The 17,890-nt window shown below is 43.8% G+C and overlaps 1 protein-coding gene across 1 annotated transcript in view; it reads left to right on the top strand.

Annotated features, from left to right (window-relative positions):
- The window catches only part of myo1f (myosin IF), a 116,438-nt gene that overhangs the window by 30,440 nt on the left and 68,108 nt on the right, over nt 1–17,890 (top strand). The window contains exons 3-5 of the mRNA XM_067968234.1: nt 7,062–7,151; nt 16,182–16,276; nt 17,496–17,583. Coding sequence (XP_067824335.1) covers nt 7,062–7,151; nt 16,182–16,276; nt 17,496–17,583 — 273 coding nt within the window. The remainder of the gene's footprint in view (nt 1–7,061; nt 7,152–16,181; nt 16,277–17,495; nt 17,584–17,890) is intronic.

Here is a 17,890-nt window from a genome sequence, read left to right as displayed (position 1 = left end):
ACCCATGCTGACTGTCATTGACTAGCCTATACCTTTCTAAGTGCTGAGTAATTTTATCCCATATTATGGACTTAAAGATTAGAAACATAAATACCGCTGAGGGAGGCCATTTGGCTCATCCTTTCATAGAAATCATTAATCTCCTCCCGTCACTGCATCTAACTGCCTCTTGAATGCATGATGCAGACATACTTGCTGTAAATGGGTCCTCCTATACTGTGTCCCAATGGCGATCAATCTCACAGCAATCTATTGTCATTGTGAAAGCAGCAAATCATTTCAGGAGCAGCCATCAATAAGATTCTTCTCTTTGGCCAGGCTGGGTTGCAGCCCCTCGACGGAGCAGAAATAAGGTAGAGAGGGAAGAGGGCAAATGGAAGCAATGAAGCAGAGAGATGGGGGAATGAACAGGAGGAGGCCGATTGTGTGGGGGGGGAACGGGGAGATGCTGGCAGCAGCACTTTGGAGTGGCAGGGGAAAAAAGCAAAGTGCCAGCATTAACTGAGAGGAAGTGAGGGAAAGACGGTACCAGCATGAACTGAGAGCCGGATAGAAGAATGCCAGCTTGAACTGGAGGGAAAGTGTGACTATGAACTGGGGTGGGGGAAGAATACTAGCTTGATCGGAGGGAGTTGAAACGGGAAAAAAGTGCCAGCTTAAACTGGGGGGAGGGGGGGCAGGAAGAGTACCAGCTTGAACCTGTTTGGAAGAAATGAAGAGTGTCAGGTTGAATTAAGGAATTAGAGGGAGAAGAGTGTCAGCTTGAATGAGAGTAGAAGAAGAGAGCTGGGTTGAATTGAGGAGAAGAGTTTGAACTAGGAGAGCTAGGAGGAAAGAGTGTCTCTGCAAAATGATGGGGTGATAGATGAGGTAATGGAGGTTAAATTGGGCCGCATAGCGCCCGTTTGTCAGGCGGAAGCACACTGACCACCATATTGGGTAAGGAGAAACAAGAGGCATATGCAATTAAGGGGCCAACTCCTGCTTCAGGTCCCTGCTGCTGGCTGACTGAGGGAAAATCAACCTTAAGCATTGACTAAATATTAAAAAAGGCAAGTACTCACCACAATGGCCGCTGCTCCTGGTCCCAAGATCCAGGCACCCCAATCCCTCCACCCCAGTACGAGAAACAGGCCCCATGATCCCCGATCCCTCCTCCGAGGCCCTGATCCTGACTCGACACCCCATCTTTTTCCGATGGCCGCCCCCTCTGACTCGCCCGCTCTCCCGATCCAAAGTTCAGGCCCCCGATCCCGACGACCCTCCAATCCTGCAGTGACCCAAACTTGGAGGACCTACCTTCTCTTGCAGCACCATCTTCATGATGATAAGGTCCAAGGACCAATACCTAGGGCACCTTGGACCTCGACAATTGTGCGCGGGGGAATAATGCTGCGCCAGAGGGGGGCGTGAGGGACCCAAATGTGGGCGCTCCTGAATTTAACCCCCAATGTCTTTGTGAATTGGGGCATGAGGTTGGATGAGAGGGTAACTGTTGAGGTCATTTTGTTTTCCTTTCTTAAGAATAAAAGTCTATCCAATTTGAAGTATAAAGTACTTAAAATTAAGCAGAGTTTTTATTTTATTCGTTCATGGGATGTGGGCGTCGCTGGCGAGGCCAGCATTTATTGCCCATCCCTAATTGCCCTTGAGAAGGTGGTGGTGAGCCGTCTTCTTGAACTGCTGCAGTCCGTGTGGTGACGGTTCTCCCACAGTGCTGTTAAGAAGGGAGTTCCAGGATTTTGACCCAGCGACGATGAAGGAACAGCAATATATTTCCAAGTCGGGATGGTGTGTGACTTGGAGGGGAACGTGCAGGTGGTGTTGTTCCCATGTGCCTGCTGCTCTTGTCCTTCTAGGTGGTAGAGGTCGCGTGTTTGGGAGGTGCTGTCGAAGAAGCCTTGGCGAGTTGCTGCTGTGCATCCTGTGGATGGTACACACTGCAGCCATTGTGCACCGGTGGTGAAGGGAGTGAATGTTTAGGGTGGTGGATGGGGTGCCAATCAAGCGGGCTGCTTTATGTCGGATGGTGTCGAGCTTCTTGAGTGTTGTTGGAGCTGCACTCATCCAGGCAAGTGGAGAGTATTCCATCACACTCCTGACTTGTGCCTTGTAGATGGTGGAAAGGCTTTGGGGAGTCAGGAGGTGAGTCACTCGTCGCAGAATACCCAGCCTCTGACCTGCTCTCGTAGCCACAGTATTTATATGGTTGGTTCAGTTAAGTTTCTGGTCAATGGTGACCCCCAGGATGTTGATGGTGGGGGATTCGGCGATGATAATGCCGTTGAATGTCAAGGGGAGGTGGTTAGACTCTCTCTTGTTGGAGATGGTCATTGCCTGGCACTTATCTGGCGCAAATGTTACTTGCCACTTATGAGCCCAAGCCTGGATGTTGTCCGGGTCTTGCTGCATGCAGGCTCGGACTGCTTCATTATTTGAGGGGTTGCGAATGGAACTGAACACTGTGCAATCATCAGCAAACATCCCCATTTCTGACCTTATGATGGAGGGAAGGTCATTGATGAAGCAGCTGAAGATGGTTGGGCCGAGGACACTGCCCTGAGGAACTCCTGCAGCAATGTCCTGGGGCTGAGATGATTGGCCTCCAACAACCACTACCATCTTCCTTTGTGCTAGGTATGACTCCAGCCACTGCAGAGTTTTCCCCCTGATTCAATTTTACTTGGGCTCCTTGGTGCCACACTCGGTCAAATGCTGCCTTGATGTCAAGGGCAGTCACTCTCACCTCACCTCTGGAATTCAGCTCTTTTGTCCATGTTTGGACCAAGGCTGTAATGAGGTCTGGAGCCGAGTGGTCCTGTCGGAACCCAAACTGAGCATCGGTGAGCAGGTTATTGGTGAGTAAGTGCCGCTTGATAGCACTGTCGACGACACCTTCCATCACTTTGCTGATGATTGAGAGTAGACTGATGGGGCGGTAATTGACCGGATTGGATTTGTCCTGCTTTTTGTGGACAGGACATACCTGGGCAATTTTCCACATTGTCGGGTGGATGCGAGTGTTGTAGCTGTGTTGGAACAGCTTGGCTAGAGTCGCAGCTATTTCTGGAGCACAAGTCTTCAGCACTACAGCCGGGATGTTGTCAGGGCCCATAGCCTTTGCTGTATCCAGTGCACTCAGCCGTTTCTTGATCTCACGTAGAGTGAATCGAATTGGCTGAAGACTGGCTTCTGTGATGGTGGGGATGTCGGTAGGAGGCCGAGATGGATCATCCACTCGGCACTTCTGGCTGAAGATGGTTGATAAGTGCTCATAAGTGCATCATTTTTAGTGTAAAAGTTCCAGGGGAGCATGCCTTCATACCACACCCTAGAAATGCACCAGCAATTTTTCATCATCAACGTTAGTATTTTCTCCTCGGGCTTACATGTACTTATATTTCCTTTCCTCCTTAATTACAAAGCGTATGTAACTATTTGTTATCATTGGTTAGAAGCTTGCAATCAGGACTATTCTTGAGCTGTTTGGAAACTGTCGGTCAGCTTTTCTCATTTTCTGAAGTATGAGAATAACATGGGTAAAGAGGAAATTCTCAGTCTATATCCTCCTGTGTGAGAAAAGAGCCTTAGCCTCTCTACCAGCCACATTAAACAAGATCAATCACATGCAGGAGGAAGTTGGGTTACCTCAGACACACAACACATACAATCGCACAATTTCTGACTTTATGCAGCAAATTTAACTTTAATGTCACAGCCTGCAGATTTCCTTTTAAATGGCAGACCACTTTCTTCCATCCCTGCCTCATTCTTTTCCCCTGTTTCTGCTATCCTGCTAAAGGCAACAGGGGAGAAATTCCTTTTGGGCCCATTTTCAGATACGAAATGGCCCACACACTTGGAGCATGCACCAGAGCCAGAGGCCTGAGGCACATCCAAAATTGGACCTCGGGTCTCATCTGAATGATTCTGGCGTGGATGCCAATCGGACAACCAGAGGTAGTTCGCCAGTTTGCTGCAAACCAATGTCAGTATTAGCCCTCAGGTAAACCCTGTGGGGGAGGGGGGGAGTCAGGTAAGCTGCGGGGGGGGGAGGGGGCGGTGAGGGCAGGCCAGCAGCATCCCACAGCATACTGGAGGAGAACTCCTGGATAGGCAGCAGAAGAACCCAAAAAACTGAGTGGAGCATACCCAGCACATTTCAAACCAGAGTCCTGAAACAGACATTAGGCCCCTCATTAACATATGCAAGGGCCTAACACTTGTTTAAGGTGACCACCAGGGTCTCCTGAATATCGCCCAAGCCAATATGGCATTGGACGTATTTCAGGCTGGAGTGGAGCTTGAGCCCAAACCTTCTGATTCAGAGGTGAGCGCTACCACTTAGCCAAACTCAACAAAGAGCTACTGACATCTTAGTCACTGGAATGTTGAGCCCTTATACACCACTTTCTGTCACCTAAGAGCTAAATAAATGGTAATACTCTAACATGACTTCTGTGTATGTTTATTAGTCATGATAATATAGACCAAACCAAAGGAAGAGGAAGTGGGACAACACAGTGTGTGTAATGTGTTCTGTAAAGGCAAAGCTGCAACGCCTTCCTGTGAATGTTGCAACATTTGACGTTGACAAATGAGACTCGGATACACCGCTTTGTGGATATTTCAGAGCACTGCACACGGAGAAGGGACTACTGCGATGATACGACCGGACATCTCAACTCCTGCAAAGTGTAGGGTAGAAGTTCAGGTGGTGCCATTGCGCTGCTGGAAGTGCCAGGGGGCTCACGTTATACCCAGTGCTTTGGCATCTGCATGATCCTGTCCCAAATCTGGGAACGGGTTCATTAACATAATGGGGCGGGTTCCTATGTCATTAGTGGTGCAATAGGGACGTCTAATTATAGAATTTTGAAGTCAGCACCCTGCCCCTCCGAGAGAGGGGGCCACAGGTTGGTTGGACCAAAGATTAAAGACAGGAGGTTTTTTTTAAACCTCATCACTCCCACTCTGGTGGGCACTAATCCAACAGTAACCGAATACCATTCGGTTCCAGTTCTCTGGGGTTCACAGTCAGCCCAGCACAACATCTACGCCTGATCTGATCTCTGCAGATGTGTGCACTGCTGGATCTGAAATCTGACCGGATTCCCAGGGTCGCCTGGGAAAATTTCTGTGGCTAAACTGAAAACCCAGTGGATCCGGGTTCTGCCTCAAATTCCAGTGCCTTTACCGATGCTGTGCCTGAATTCCACTCCTAGAAGAAGCAGACTTTCTGGGCTTATATCTCCTGGCAGCAGAACTATAGCAGCTTTTCTCACTCCCTTAGTTAAGGGAGCTATCAGGAGTGGAGGCCGTATAATTAGAAAATCCGTGACAAAAATGACTGGCCAGCAACACATCAGCCTTGCGGTTACAACAACAACTTTCCAAGGCAAATGGTTCAGAAATGAGATTTGCCAGATCTCAATCATCTGTCTGAATAAATTGCTGTTCTGGACAGACCAGCAATTAGAAAAGCACATAGTTCCCAAAATTCCATTGGGTGGCGAACCTGTCTGCATGCTAAGCCTAAACCCCACTGATGGGGCCCCCGTAAGCTGTTGGCGAGGCTGGTATGCCTCATCTCACTTGGCTTTCCAGTAGCCACTGATATGCTGGGTCCACATCCTGGTCCAGGAGGGGGATGACCATTTATATTGCTTCTCCGATGTTCCTGCTGATCTTCTGCTGAGCTTAAGGTGGGAGATCAGGACAACCCCCACAGAAATTCAACCCCAAACTCTTCACTGTGCAAATGATGGTTCAACACTTAATGGTTTAAGACAGTGCCAGTGCAGAGAGCTCCAAATGAATTTTACAAGCATTTATTCAGGGAGGGACGTGGTCTTGCTCAGTACAAATACTATAAGGGGAATTTCCACGGGGTTCTCCTGATCTCCCACGGCTGACACCTATTCAATAGGTGTCAGCCATGGCTCATTGGTAGCGCTCTCATCTCTGAGTCAGAATGTTGTGAGTTCAAGTCCCACACCAGAGACTTGAATACGTAATCCAGGCTGACACTTCAATGCAGTACTGAGGGAGTGCTGCACTGTCAGAGGTGCCATCTTTCGGACGGCACGTTAAAGCAAGGCCCTGTCTCTCCTCTCAGTTGGATGTAAAAGATCCCAATGCACTATTTCGAAGAAGAACAGGGAAGTTCTCCCTGGTGTCCTGACCAACATTTATCCCTGAACATCAATAAAAAAAACAGATAATCTGGTCATTTATCTCATGACCTCCCAATACCATCAAAAGTCGACAGTAATCTGCTTGTAGGATCTTGCTGTATGCAAAATTACTGCACCTTACATGTTAAAGTAATTCACTGTATGTAAAATGTTTCCAAGAGTTGTAATAAGGCTTTATATAAGTGGAAGTCTTTTTACCCAGTTGCCAATGTGAGTATTTGTTAATCTTTATAACACTCTAATTTATAGTAATAACAAAACTCCAAGTTATAAAACATTTCTGTTTCACAACATCTGTTACAAGAAAGTTACTACAGTAAAACACCACATCGTAAGGGGGAGGTCGGGGATGGTAGGAGTCCACCAAAATTTCCTGGCTAGAGCCATGCAATGGCGGCAAAGGTCATCCCCCGGCAGTGGCTTACTGGGATCATGGGCCAGAAACAAGAATGTAGCTGGAAGCCTAGAGAGCAGCAGCCAGAAGGTCCAAAAACCTTATGATCATGCTCAGGAGGAGGAAAGATGTCGGTAACCTTATGCCATTGACCTTCGGAATGCACCTGGGACCCCCGCAGACCCACTTCCCTTTGCTCTGCGGAGTGTCTTGGCACAACCACCAGCACCAGCTTTTGGGATGCCCCTCTATTTGGGCACCCCACAGGCACACACCCCGAACTCCACCCCCTTGGTGTCATTTGCCTTGCAAGGGGCGAACAGAGGTTCTACATCGCAGCCATGAAACCCTCTGCCATTTTCCTGTGGGGTTCGACCAGTCTCCTTCTGATGTTATGGCAGAACTTCCATGGAATGTCGGCCCCCATTCTCAACAAACTCTCCAGTAAAACGCCTTAACTTGTGTCTCAGACATACATCGGTACGGTGCTTATCTCCGTGAACCCCTTCAAACAGATGCCTTACTTCACGGACAGAGAAGTTGAAATTTATCAAGGAGCTGTAAGTAAACTTTAGATTTTAGCATTTTTTTTCAGAGCAAACTTTTTGTGTTGCCTTGCATCTTTCAGATTCAGCCTGCACTCATGTTAGTCAGTCCTGTATAAACATCTTTATTTCTGTATTTTTGTTTCTGTATTTTTCTTTCCTGTGGCTATGATTCTGTGGTAATGTCACTAACACAAGTGGGGGCTGCTGCCTACATGCAGATGCAGTTACTTATATGGACCTTGTGTGGCAGAGCTCATCACAGGTTGCAGCTTCGATAAAAAGCACTTTTACACCGATGGTAAAATTAGAAGCATTTCGCTTGTGGACAAATACTTCAAGTTGGTTGCAGTTTCTCGTTGACCTGGAACATATCTGTTGTAAAAGAAGAATTATGTTGTGTTTCAGCTATTCACCATTTTATAAGAAAAGGCTGTTTTCATATCTTTTCAATGTATTTCCCTTCCCTCCTCTCTATGCCTGATGGTAGTGGCTCTTTTTCAGGCACAGTTCCATCAGCATCAGTATAGTCAAATGCAAGCCTAAACAGTGAGCATCGGCATGCTGTTCAACCACTGGAGGCATCATAGTCAAGCCTGATCCTGTCCTAACAATGACAACCACGCACATGTACTTCCTAGAAGGGGTTACCAGGGATAACTAACTATCAGAAGTGGAAATAGATAAAAAGAACCACTGCAAATGCTGAAAATCAGTAATCACAACAGAAAATGTTGGAAATGTATAGATCAGTGTGTGTAAAGAGTAAAGACTGAGAGTAGCAATTTAAGCACAGACCAGGGATTGAACCTGCTGGCTTCTAGGTCTATATGGGTTTAGTATCAGACAAGGGTGTGCAAATACCCACTGATACTACCTAATTAACTGTGGCGTGCCGATATGCATCATTTAATTAACATTAATTTTAATTTAAGTGAAACTATGAATCTGTATTTTAGGACAAGAAGGTGTTCCAAAAAGAAATATGTGCTCTTGTGAAAATGTGAACTAATTTTTAAATATATGTATGAAAGGAGAGAAGGGGAAGTCAGATAGTCATAGAACTTCACAGAGCTGCCAGTTCCACATTTTCTGTTGTGGTAAGTTTAGAGTCAAACTATAAAATATTTTTAGTTGAGGATGTGTTTGGTGCTGTCATAAGATAAGTGATCTGGTCAGGCTAGGAGTGGAGTGAGGTTTGTGAGATCTGTGTTTAGTTCATCAGCTCTACATTTGTCTTTTTCTGCAACTGTTGGATTATTTATACATCTTCTTTCTGCCCTACCTAGTTTCCATTTCTGAAGCAGCTATAAGAAATGTAAAGTAATTAAGACTATTGTATAGGATGAAAAAAGAAAGTACATTATGTTTAAAGAAAGAAGCACAGCAAAACCTAGGCCACTGTAGTTTAACAAGAATGTTAGAAGGAACATGAAAATTGGTCAATTATATACAAGGAAACAAAAAATAGAAAGGACTGGAATTACCTCAAACAGCAACTGAGGATAGCTGTATTAGGAAAAGTAAGAAAGAAGTAGAGGGACAAACTGCAGAAGCCTGCTAGAGGGACCCAAAATAGCTATACAGTTATATTAATAGTGGAAAGAAGGTCAAAAAACAAGTTGGGTGTGTTAAAGGATGAATTCAGTAAAACTATTATGGATGATCGAAATCTGGCAGATACAGAATATTCTTCACATCCATTCAAAATATCTTCATCTGATTCATCAATGACTTTCTTTCAGGAGTGGAGCTGTTTGCTGATAATTCCATAGTGTTCAGCTCCATTCAAAACTCCTCCGATAATAGATCAGCCCGTGCTCATGGACAACACCCAGGCTTTGGCTGACAAGTGGCAGGTAACCTTTGTACTACATAAGTGCCAGGCATTGACCATTTCCAACAAGAAAAGGCCCAGCCACCCATCTCTTCCTGACCTTCAACAGTACCACTAGTGCCGAGACCCCCACCATGACCATTGACCAGAAGGTTAGCTGGATCAGCCATATCAACAATGTGGCTACATGAGCAAGGCAGAGGCTGGGTACAACAAGTCTCTCCACCATTTACAAGGCTTAACTCAGGAGTATGATGGAATACTCACCATTCACTTGTGAGGGTGCAGGTACAATAACACTCAAGAAGCTCGACAACATCCAGTAGAGAGCAGTCCGCTTGATCAGCAACCCTGCCACTGGAATCAATATCCACCCTCTCCACTACCAGGGAACTGTTGCTGCAGTATGTACTATTTACAAGATGCACTGAAGCAACTTTCCAAGCTTACTTCAACAGTACCTCCAGGCCCCATGACCTCTACCATCAAAAAAGAAAAAAGCAGCGAGATCATGGCAACATCAACACCCCCAAATTCCCCTTCAAGTCACACACTATCCTGACTTGGACATATATCACCATTACTTCATCAACACTGGCTGAAAATCCTAGAATTCCCAACCGAATACCATCATAGGAGCACCATCACCGCAAGGACTGTAGCAATTTTTAAGGAGAAGGCCCACCACAACCTCTTAAAGGCAACTAGGAATGGGCAATAAATGTGGCCTTACCAGCATTGCCCACACCCGAAGAACAAATATTTTTTAAAATTCTAGTCATGGCAAATGCAGGCTAAGTGATCGAAAGCACATACAAAAATTAGTAAAGAATGTGTTTCGCCGAAACTGGAATTTTAAATATCCAGAAAATTCCTGGCGCACTGAAGAATGCTTGGTGTAGTTTCAGTATTCAGAGAAAGAGAAGCTACAAACCTAGTAATTACAGGCCAGTTCGCCTAACATCCATTGTGGGAAAATGTTTCAGGGCATTCTACGGCATGCTATTAATGAGCTCTTAAAAAACACAAGTATGATGGGGAGCAGTCAGCATAGTAATGGGACATGCTTACAAACCTACTGGAATTAACTGAGGGGGTAACCAAGCTAGTGGGTGAGGATAATCCAGTAGATGTAGTTTTCTTGGATTTCCAAAAGACATTTGACAAAAGTTCTTAATATGAGGCTAATAAGGAAGCTTAAGCCTCGTGGAATGGTTGATAAATTATGTAGATGGATTGAACACTGGCTTAGCAACAGAAGACAGAGGATGGCAATAAATGGAAAATGCTCTGCCTGAGAAAAAGTAGCCATGATGTGGAGATGCCGGTGATGGACTGGGGTGGACAAATGTAAGGAATCTTACAACACCAGGTTATAGTCCAACAAATTTATTTTAAAATCACAAGCTTTCGGAGATTATCTCCTTCGTCAGATGATCTGACGAAGGAGATAATCTCCGAAAGCTTGTGATTTTAAAATAAATTTGTTGGACTATAACCTGGTGTTGTAAGATTCCTTACATTTGAGAAAAAGTAACCAGAGATCTGTTCTGCGATCCCGGCTATTTGCAATGTTTGTGAATGAAATGGAGCAGGGTATATGTGTTAGTGTATATACGTATATAGTGTTAGTAAATTTGCTGGTGACATAAAGCTCTGTGGACAGGTAGCAATTATAAAGGAGATTAACTATCTTCAGTAAAACTTGGACCAATTACGTGGATGGGCTGAGATGCGACACACTGACTTTAACGTGGATAGGGTAATACATATCGTACCAGATAACAGTAAATGTATATAACATGAAAGAGCCTCAAAAAAGATTTAGGAGTAATCACTGAGCATACTCTGAAAGCATCTGGTCAGTGTGAGTAAGTTATCAATAAGGTAAATCAGGTACTGGGATACATCTAAAGGGCATTGGACTAGAAGTCATAACAAATTATACAGACATTTTATAGATCAATGGGAAGGTCAGTTCTGGAGTATGGTGTGCAGTTTTGGACACTCATTCTCAGGAAAGCTATAGATGTATTCAAAACAATTCAGAGAAGAGTGACCAGGATGATTTCAGGCCGTATGGGACTAAGTGCAAAGATCATAACCACCGCTCCCATTTTTTCGGAGAGCAGGTGCTGGTAATGGTTGTGCTGTAACTATTTACACCGCCTCTGGACCCATCTTTTGTTTTTTTACTTGTCCCATTACCACCCCTTTTGCCTTGCACGATCATTCCTTTTGTCATTCAATCACTCCTGCCCTCCTCTGATCTTCGACCACAACTCCACTTTCCCGCCTAATCCCCATATCCCTTGATAGCCTTAGAGTCCAAAAATCTATCGATCTCAGTCTTGAATATACTCAACCACTGAGCAGCCACAACCCTCTGGGGTAGAGAATTCCAAAGGTTGGAATTCTCCTTGAGAGAAGAAATTCCTCCTCATCTCAGTCTTAAATGGCCGACCCCTTATCCTGAGACTATGCCCCCTAGTTCTAGACTCTCCAGCCAGGGGAAACAACTTCCCAACATCTACCCTGTCAAGCCCCCTCAGAATCTTATATGTTTCAACGAGATCACTTCTCATTCTTCTAAACTCCAGAGAATATAGGCCCATTCTACTCAATCTCTCCTCATAGGACAACCCTCTCATCCCATGAATCAATCTAGTAAACCTTTGTTGCACCACCTGTAAGGCAAGTATATCCTTCCTTAGGTAAGGAGACCAAAACGGTACACAGTACTCCAGGTGTGATCTCACTAAAGCCCTGTACAATTGTAGCAAGACTTCCTTACTTTTGTACTCCAACCTCCTTGCAATAAAGGCCAACATGCCATTTGCTTTCCTAATTGCTTGCTGTACCTGCATGCTAACTTTCTGTGTTTCTTGTACGAGAATGCCCAAATCTCTCTGAACACCAACATTTAATAGGTTCTCACCATTTAAAAATATTCTGTTTTTTTATTCTGCCTACTAAAGTGAATAACCTCACATTTCTCCACATTATACTCCATCTGCCATCTTCTTGCCCACTCACTTAACCTGTCTATATCCCTTTACAGACTCTTTGTGTCCTCCTCACAGCTTACATTTCCACCTAGCTTTGTATCATCAGCAAACTTGGATACATTACACTCGGTCCCTTCATCTAAATCATTAATATAGATTGTAAACAGCTGAGGCCCAAGCGCTGCTCTTTCCAGCACCCCACTGATTACCGTCTGCCAACCTGAAAATGACCTGTTCATCCCTACTCTCTGTTTTCTGTCTGTTAACCAAGCCTCTATCCGTGCTAATATATTACCCCCAACCCCATGAGCCCTTATCTTGTGTAACAACCTTTTATGTGGCAATTTATCAAATGCCTTTTGAAAATCTAAATATACTACATCCATTGGTCCCCCTTTTTTACCCTGCTAGTTACATACTCAAAAAACTCTAATAAATTTGTCTAACATGATTTCCCTTTCATTAAGCCTGATCATATTATGATTTTCTAAGTGCCCTGTTACCACTTCCTTAATAATGGATTCCAGCATTTTCCCGACGATTGATGTCAGGCCAGCTGGCCTGTAGTTCCCTGTTTTCTCTCTCCCTCCTTTCTTGAATAGCGGTGTTCCATTTGCCACCTTCCAATCCACTGGGACCGTTCTAGAATCTAGTGAATTTTGGAAGATCACAACTAATGCATCCACTATTTCTGCAGCCACCTCTTGTAGAACTCTAGGCCATCAGGTCCAGGGGATTTCTCGGCTTTTAGTCCCATTAGTTTTTCTAGTACCTTTTCTCTACTGATATTAATTACTTTAAGTTTCTCACTCTCATTAGCCCCTTGCTTCCCCATTATTTCTGGTATGCTTTTTGTGTCTTCTACTGTGAACACAGATACAAAATATTTATTCAACGTCTCGGCCATTTCCTTATTCCCCATCATAATTTCTCCTGTCTAAGCCTCTAAGGGACCAATGTTTACTTTTTCTACTCTCTTCCTTTTTACATACTTGTGGAAGCTCTTACAAACTGTTTTTATATTTCATGCTAGTTTACTTTCATATTCTATTTTCTCCATTTTTATCAATTTTTTGTTCATCCGTTGCTGGTTTCTAAAACTCTCCCAGTCCTCAGCCTTAATTCTCTTCTTCGCAACATTATAAACCTCTTCTTTTAATCTAATACCATCCTTAACTTCTTTAGTTAGCCACGGATGGATCACTTTTCCCGTGGAGTTTTTATTTCTCAATGGAATGTATAATCCCCACTCAGCAGGTATTCCCAATGGGATGATTAATATTGGGAACTTCTGTTGAGAATCACAACATACATTTTAAATAGATGTTTTAAAAATGACCAACATTGTAATTGGAAAGTCCTGTGTATTAAGGAACAGGTCACCCGATTGCCTTCCTGTTGGTCAGGTTTTGTGGTGTGATAAAGTATGTAAAGAGTGAAAAAAGAAAAACATGTTCATTGGGAATTACCTCAGGGATTATCCCGAACGACCATCGTAACTTTGGTTGAAACCCCGGATACACCATGTAAAATAGAGAGTTCAGCCAATCTTCCACCAAAGCTGCAGCAGCCAATCAGGAGAACCCCCGAGGACATTCCCAGTGAATAAAACAAAGTTTTAAAAAATTCAAATCTTCTTGGAAATCAAATTTAGCGTTTACATCTAGGATTTAAATGTGAATCCTTTCCACAGTAGGGGATGAAAGAGGTCTTTTGTCTCTTTTTCTATGTCTCAATCTCTGTCTCTCTTACATTCTCTTTAAGAACATAAGAAATAAGAGCAGGAGTAGGCCATACGGCCCCTCGAGCCTGCTCCACCATTCAATAACATCAAGGTTGATCTTCGACCTCAACTCTACTTTCCCGCCCGATCCCCATATCCCTTGATTCCCCTAGAGTCCAAAAATCTATCTATCTCAGCCTTGAATATACTCAACGACTCAGCATCCACAGCCCTCTGGGGTAGAGAATTCCAAAGATTCACAACCCTCTGCATGAAGAAATTCCTCCTCATCTCAGTCTTAAATGGCCTACCCCTTATCCTGAGACTATACTCCCTAGTTCTAGACTCTCCAACCGGGGAAACAACCTCTCAGCATCTACCCTGTCAAGCCCCCTCATAATCTTATATGTTTCAATGAGATCACCTCTCATTCTTCTAAACTCCAGAGAGTATAGGCCTATTCTACTCAATCTCTCCTCAGAGGACAACCCTCTCATCCCAGGAATCAATCTAGTGAACCTTCATTGCATCACCTCCAAGGCAAGTATATCGTTCCTTAGATAAGGAGACCAAACCTGTACACAGTACTCCAGGTGAGGTCTCAACAAAGCCCTGTACAATTGTTGTAAGACTTCCTTACTCTTGTACTCCAAACCCTTGCAGTAAAGGCCAACATGCCATTTGCTTCTGTTTTGCTCTCTCACTTATTTCTAGTAGCTGCTCAGATCTACAAATGACTGGACTGCTTACAGTCAGAGCTGAGTTATCTATGGATATGACAGTGCAGAGCCAAATTGACCTGTCTGCAGCCTTTGACACGGTTGACCACACCATCCTCCTCCAACGCCTCCTCCTCCGACGTCCAGCTGGGTGGAACTGCCCTCATCTGGTTCCATTCTTATCTATCCAGTCATAGCCTTGGCTTCTCTTCCTGCTCCTGCACTATTATGTCTGGATTCCCCCAAGGATCTATTCTTGGCCCCCTCCCATTTCTCATCTACATGCTGCCCCTCAGTGACATCATCCGAAAACATATCAGATTCCACAGGTACATTGATGACACCCAGCTTTACCTTACCACCACCTCTCTCGACCCCTCCACTGCCTCTGATTTGTCTCACTATTTGTCCATCATCCAGTACTGGATGAGCAGAAATTTCCTCCAACTAAATATTGGGAAAGCCGAACCCATTGTCTTCGGTCTCCGCCACAAACTCCGTTCCCTAGCTACTGACTCCATCCCTCTCCCTGGCCAATGACTGAGGCTTGGTTCACAACCTTGGCATCCTATTTGACCCTGAGATGAGCTTCCGACCCATATCTGTTCCATCACCAAGACCGCCTACTTCCACCTCCATAACATCACCCGGCTCCGCCCCTGTCTCAGCTCATCTGCTGCCGAAACCCTCATCCATGCCTTTGTTACCTCTAGACTTGACTATTCCAATTCCCTCCTAGCCAGCATCCCATCTTCCACCCTCCATAAACTTGAGCCCATCCAAAACTCTGCTGCCCGTACTCTAACTCTCACCAAGTCCTGATCACCCATCACCCCTGTGCTTGCTGACCTACATTGTCTCCTGGTCCGGCAACGCTTCGATTTTAAAATTCTCGTCCTTGTTTTAAATCACTCCATAGCCTCGCCCCTCCCGATCTCTTTAACCTCCTCCAGCCCTACAACCCTTCAGAGACTCTACGCTCCTCCAATTCTGGGCTCTTGCGCATCCCCAATTTTAATCGGTCCACCATTGGCAGCAATGCCTTCAGCTACCTAAGCGTTAAGCTCTGGAATTCCCTCCATAAACCTCTCCGCCTCTCTACCTCTCTCTCCTCCTTTAAGACACTCCTTAAAACCTACCTCTTTGACCAAGCTTTTGGTCGCCTGTCGTAATATCTCTTTATGTGAGTCGATGTCAAACCTTGTTTGATAACTCTCCTGTGAAGCACCTTGGGATGTTATACTATATAAGGCTATATAAATGCACATTGTTGTTGTTAATAGAAGTGCAGTATTAGTGCAGCAGGCAAGACTATGGGTCACGGTACATTGTCAGAGTAATGTGAGGAGAATAGCACACGAGAATCATTCTGTACTGTACCTGTCTTTAGGTTTGAACTGAATAGGTTGCATTTTATAACACATTTTTCCATTACCTTCATGACCATGGGCATGACAATTAGTTTTAAAATTCCAACCTTTTCAATGTACTTTACTAATCCTGTCTTTCAAAATATTCTAGAAAATTTCTGTAAGAATTTAGTTTGATGCTAATCATTTTTCAAAGGCACTCAGAAAAAAAAGTATGACTTTTTGCTATTTTTCTTATATTTTTAGGAAAATATACTCATTATCTAAAAGACAATAATATTATGTTGAGTAGAACTTCATGTGTTAATTTTATAATTGTAAATGTTTCCTTAAATACAATGTTTGACAGTTTTTCCTTGGGCTTAGAAAATTTCCTTTTTATCTGCAGGCTCAGTATGAAAATCCACCTCATATTTATGCTCTAACGGACAGTATGTACAGGAATATGTTGATTGATGCAGAGAACCAGTGTGTTATAATCAGGTATGAAACAGAAACAATTCACAGATTATAAGAAGGGAGCCCATTATACTCTATCCAAACTTTTTATTTATTGGCCACAAAATAAACCCAAAAGGATTGTTGACAAACTAATAAACGTCTGCTTTGTACTATCACACACCCACGCACAAATATTAGTTCCCTACTGTAATATTTAGAAGCTGTAACTCTCTGGACCTGTGGAATAAAAGCAACACAAGTCTCATTAAAGCTGAAGGGCAAGAGATGCACAAATGCTTTCGGTAAAGGTTTCACCATTCCTTTAACTAGAACTAATAGATGGCTGTGAACACTGCAACACTGTGACTTCTATAAAAGCACATTTAGCACCAATAAAGGTGGAGGCAGACAATGGACGATCACAGTGACATCATTTTGAGTAGATACAGTGGCACAAATACGGTTAAAAATATAGTGCTACTGTTTTGACTCAATATGATGTCTTTTGTAACACTGTGACACGAGCAATATGTCACTGCAAATGTTGCTAACAGATGAAAAGCCAAAACCTGGAACCTGGCTATCGAAAATTCTTGTGTGCATTTTATGCACCTATGGGTAGAACAGGCCGTATTCCATGCAAATACTGTTAGTGTGTTTCCTTAAGAGGTTTGAAGACTTGGATCCCTGAGTTGCTGCTGTGGGGGCATAGGTAGATAGAACAGTATTGTCAGTGGGAGAATGATCAACTAGCCCAATCGATCATTTGTAATGGCTAACAGGAGCCAATTTATTAGGCAAAAATTAGGCGACTCTGCTTCCATTTGTTTTGTACACATTGTGGACTTTGAAAATTCACCTTTCTGCTGGGTTTCTTTTTATTCCGAATTTTGTAAAATATAATTTCTTGCCATTATAGACATTGGCAGGTGCTTTATAGGACTTTGCTGAAATTCAAACACCTTTATTGGGACTTACACATTGAACTTGTTTGCATCTTTTGGAAAAAGAGTTTAGAAAGATGAAAACTCCCCGTGCATGTGTTGACCATGTACTAAAATCCTCTACGGTATTTTAACATTTTCACTTTCCTTTTTGAATGACCCTAAAAAGGGTAATGTGAATCCTGTTGAAATCACTTGAATCACTGTTGGGTGAATGCAGCTCTGAGCATGAATGAAGTATCAGAGATAGGTACAGCATAAACACCAGTGAGAATTCATATCACTGCAGTTATTTGTTCTGGATTTTTGTCTTCCAGTGGTGAAAGTGGAGCCGGAAAAACAGTAGCAGCAAAGTATATTATGGGTTACATCTCCAAAGTGTCAGGAGGAGGACAAAAGGTCCAGGTAACGACGGAGGATCTGAAAATTTTTATTAACTTTAGCACTTCAGTGTTTCTGAGGATCGTTAGTTTGCAAATGCTCAGTTCCCAGGCACTAGGGAGAGGAAAAGGGGACAGAGAATCAATATGCTGGGTTTTTCCCCTCTTTATATTGCTTAAGGATTTCCTGTGGATCCCCCAAGGGAAGGGGGGGAAACAGTTATGCCCATATCAGACATAAACAAGACCATCTCATTCAAATGATGCAGGAGGGAAGTAACAGGCCTCCTATTTTATTTTCTTATCAGAACATCAGGCAGCGCCTATTTGGA

The sequence above is a fragment of the Heptranchias perlo genome, chromosome 29 (genome assembly GCF_035084215.1).
Source record: "Heptranchias perlo isolate sHepPer1 chromosome 29, sHepPer1.hap1, whole genome shotgun sequence".
NCBI classification, from domain to species: domain Eukaryota; kingdom Metazoa; phylum Chordata; class Chondrichthyes; order Hexanchiformes; family Hexanchidae; genus Heptranchias; species Heptranchias perlo.
This window is presented reverse-complemented; position numbering and strand designations above follow the sequence as displayed.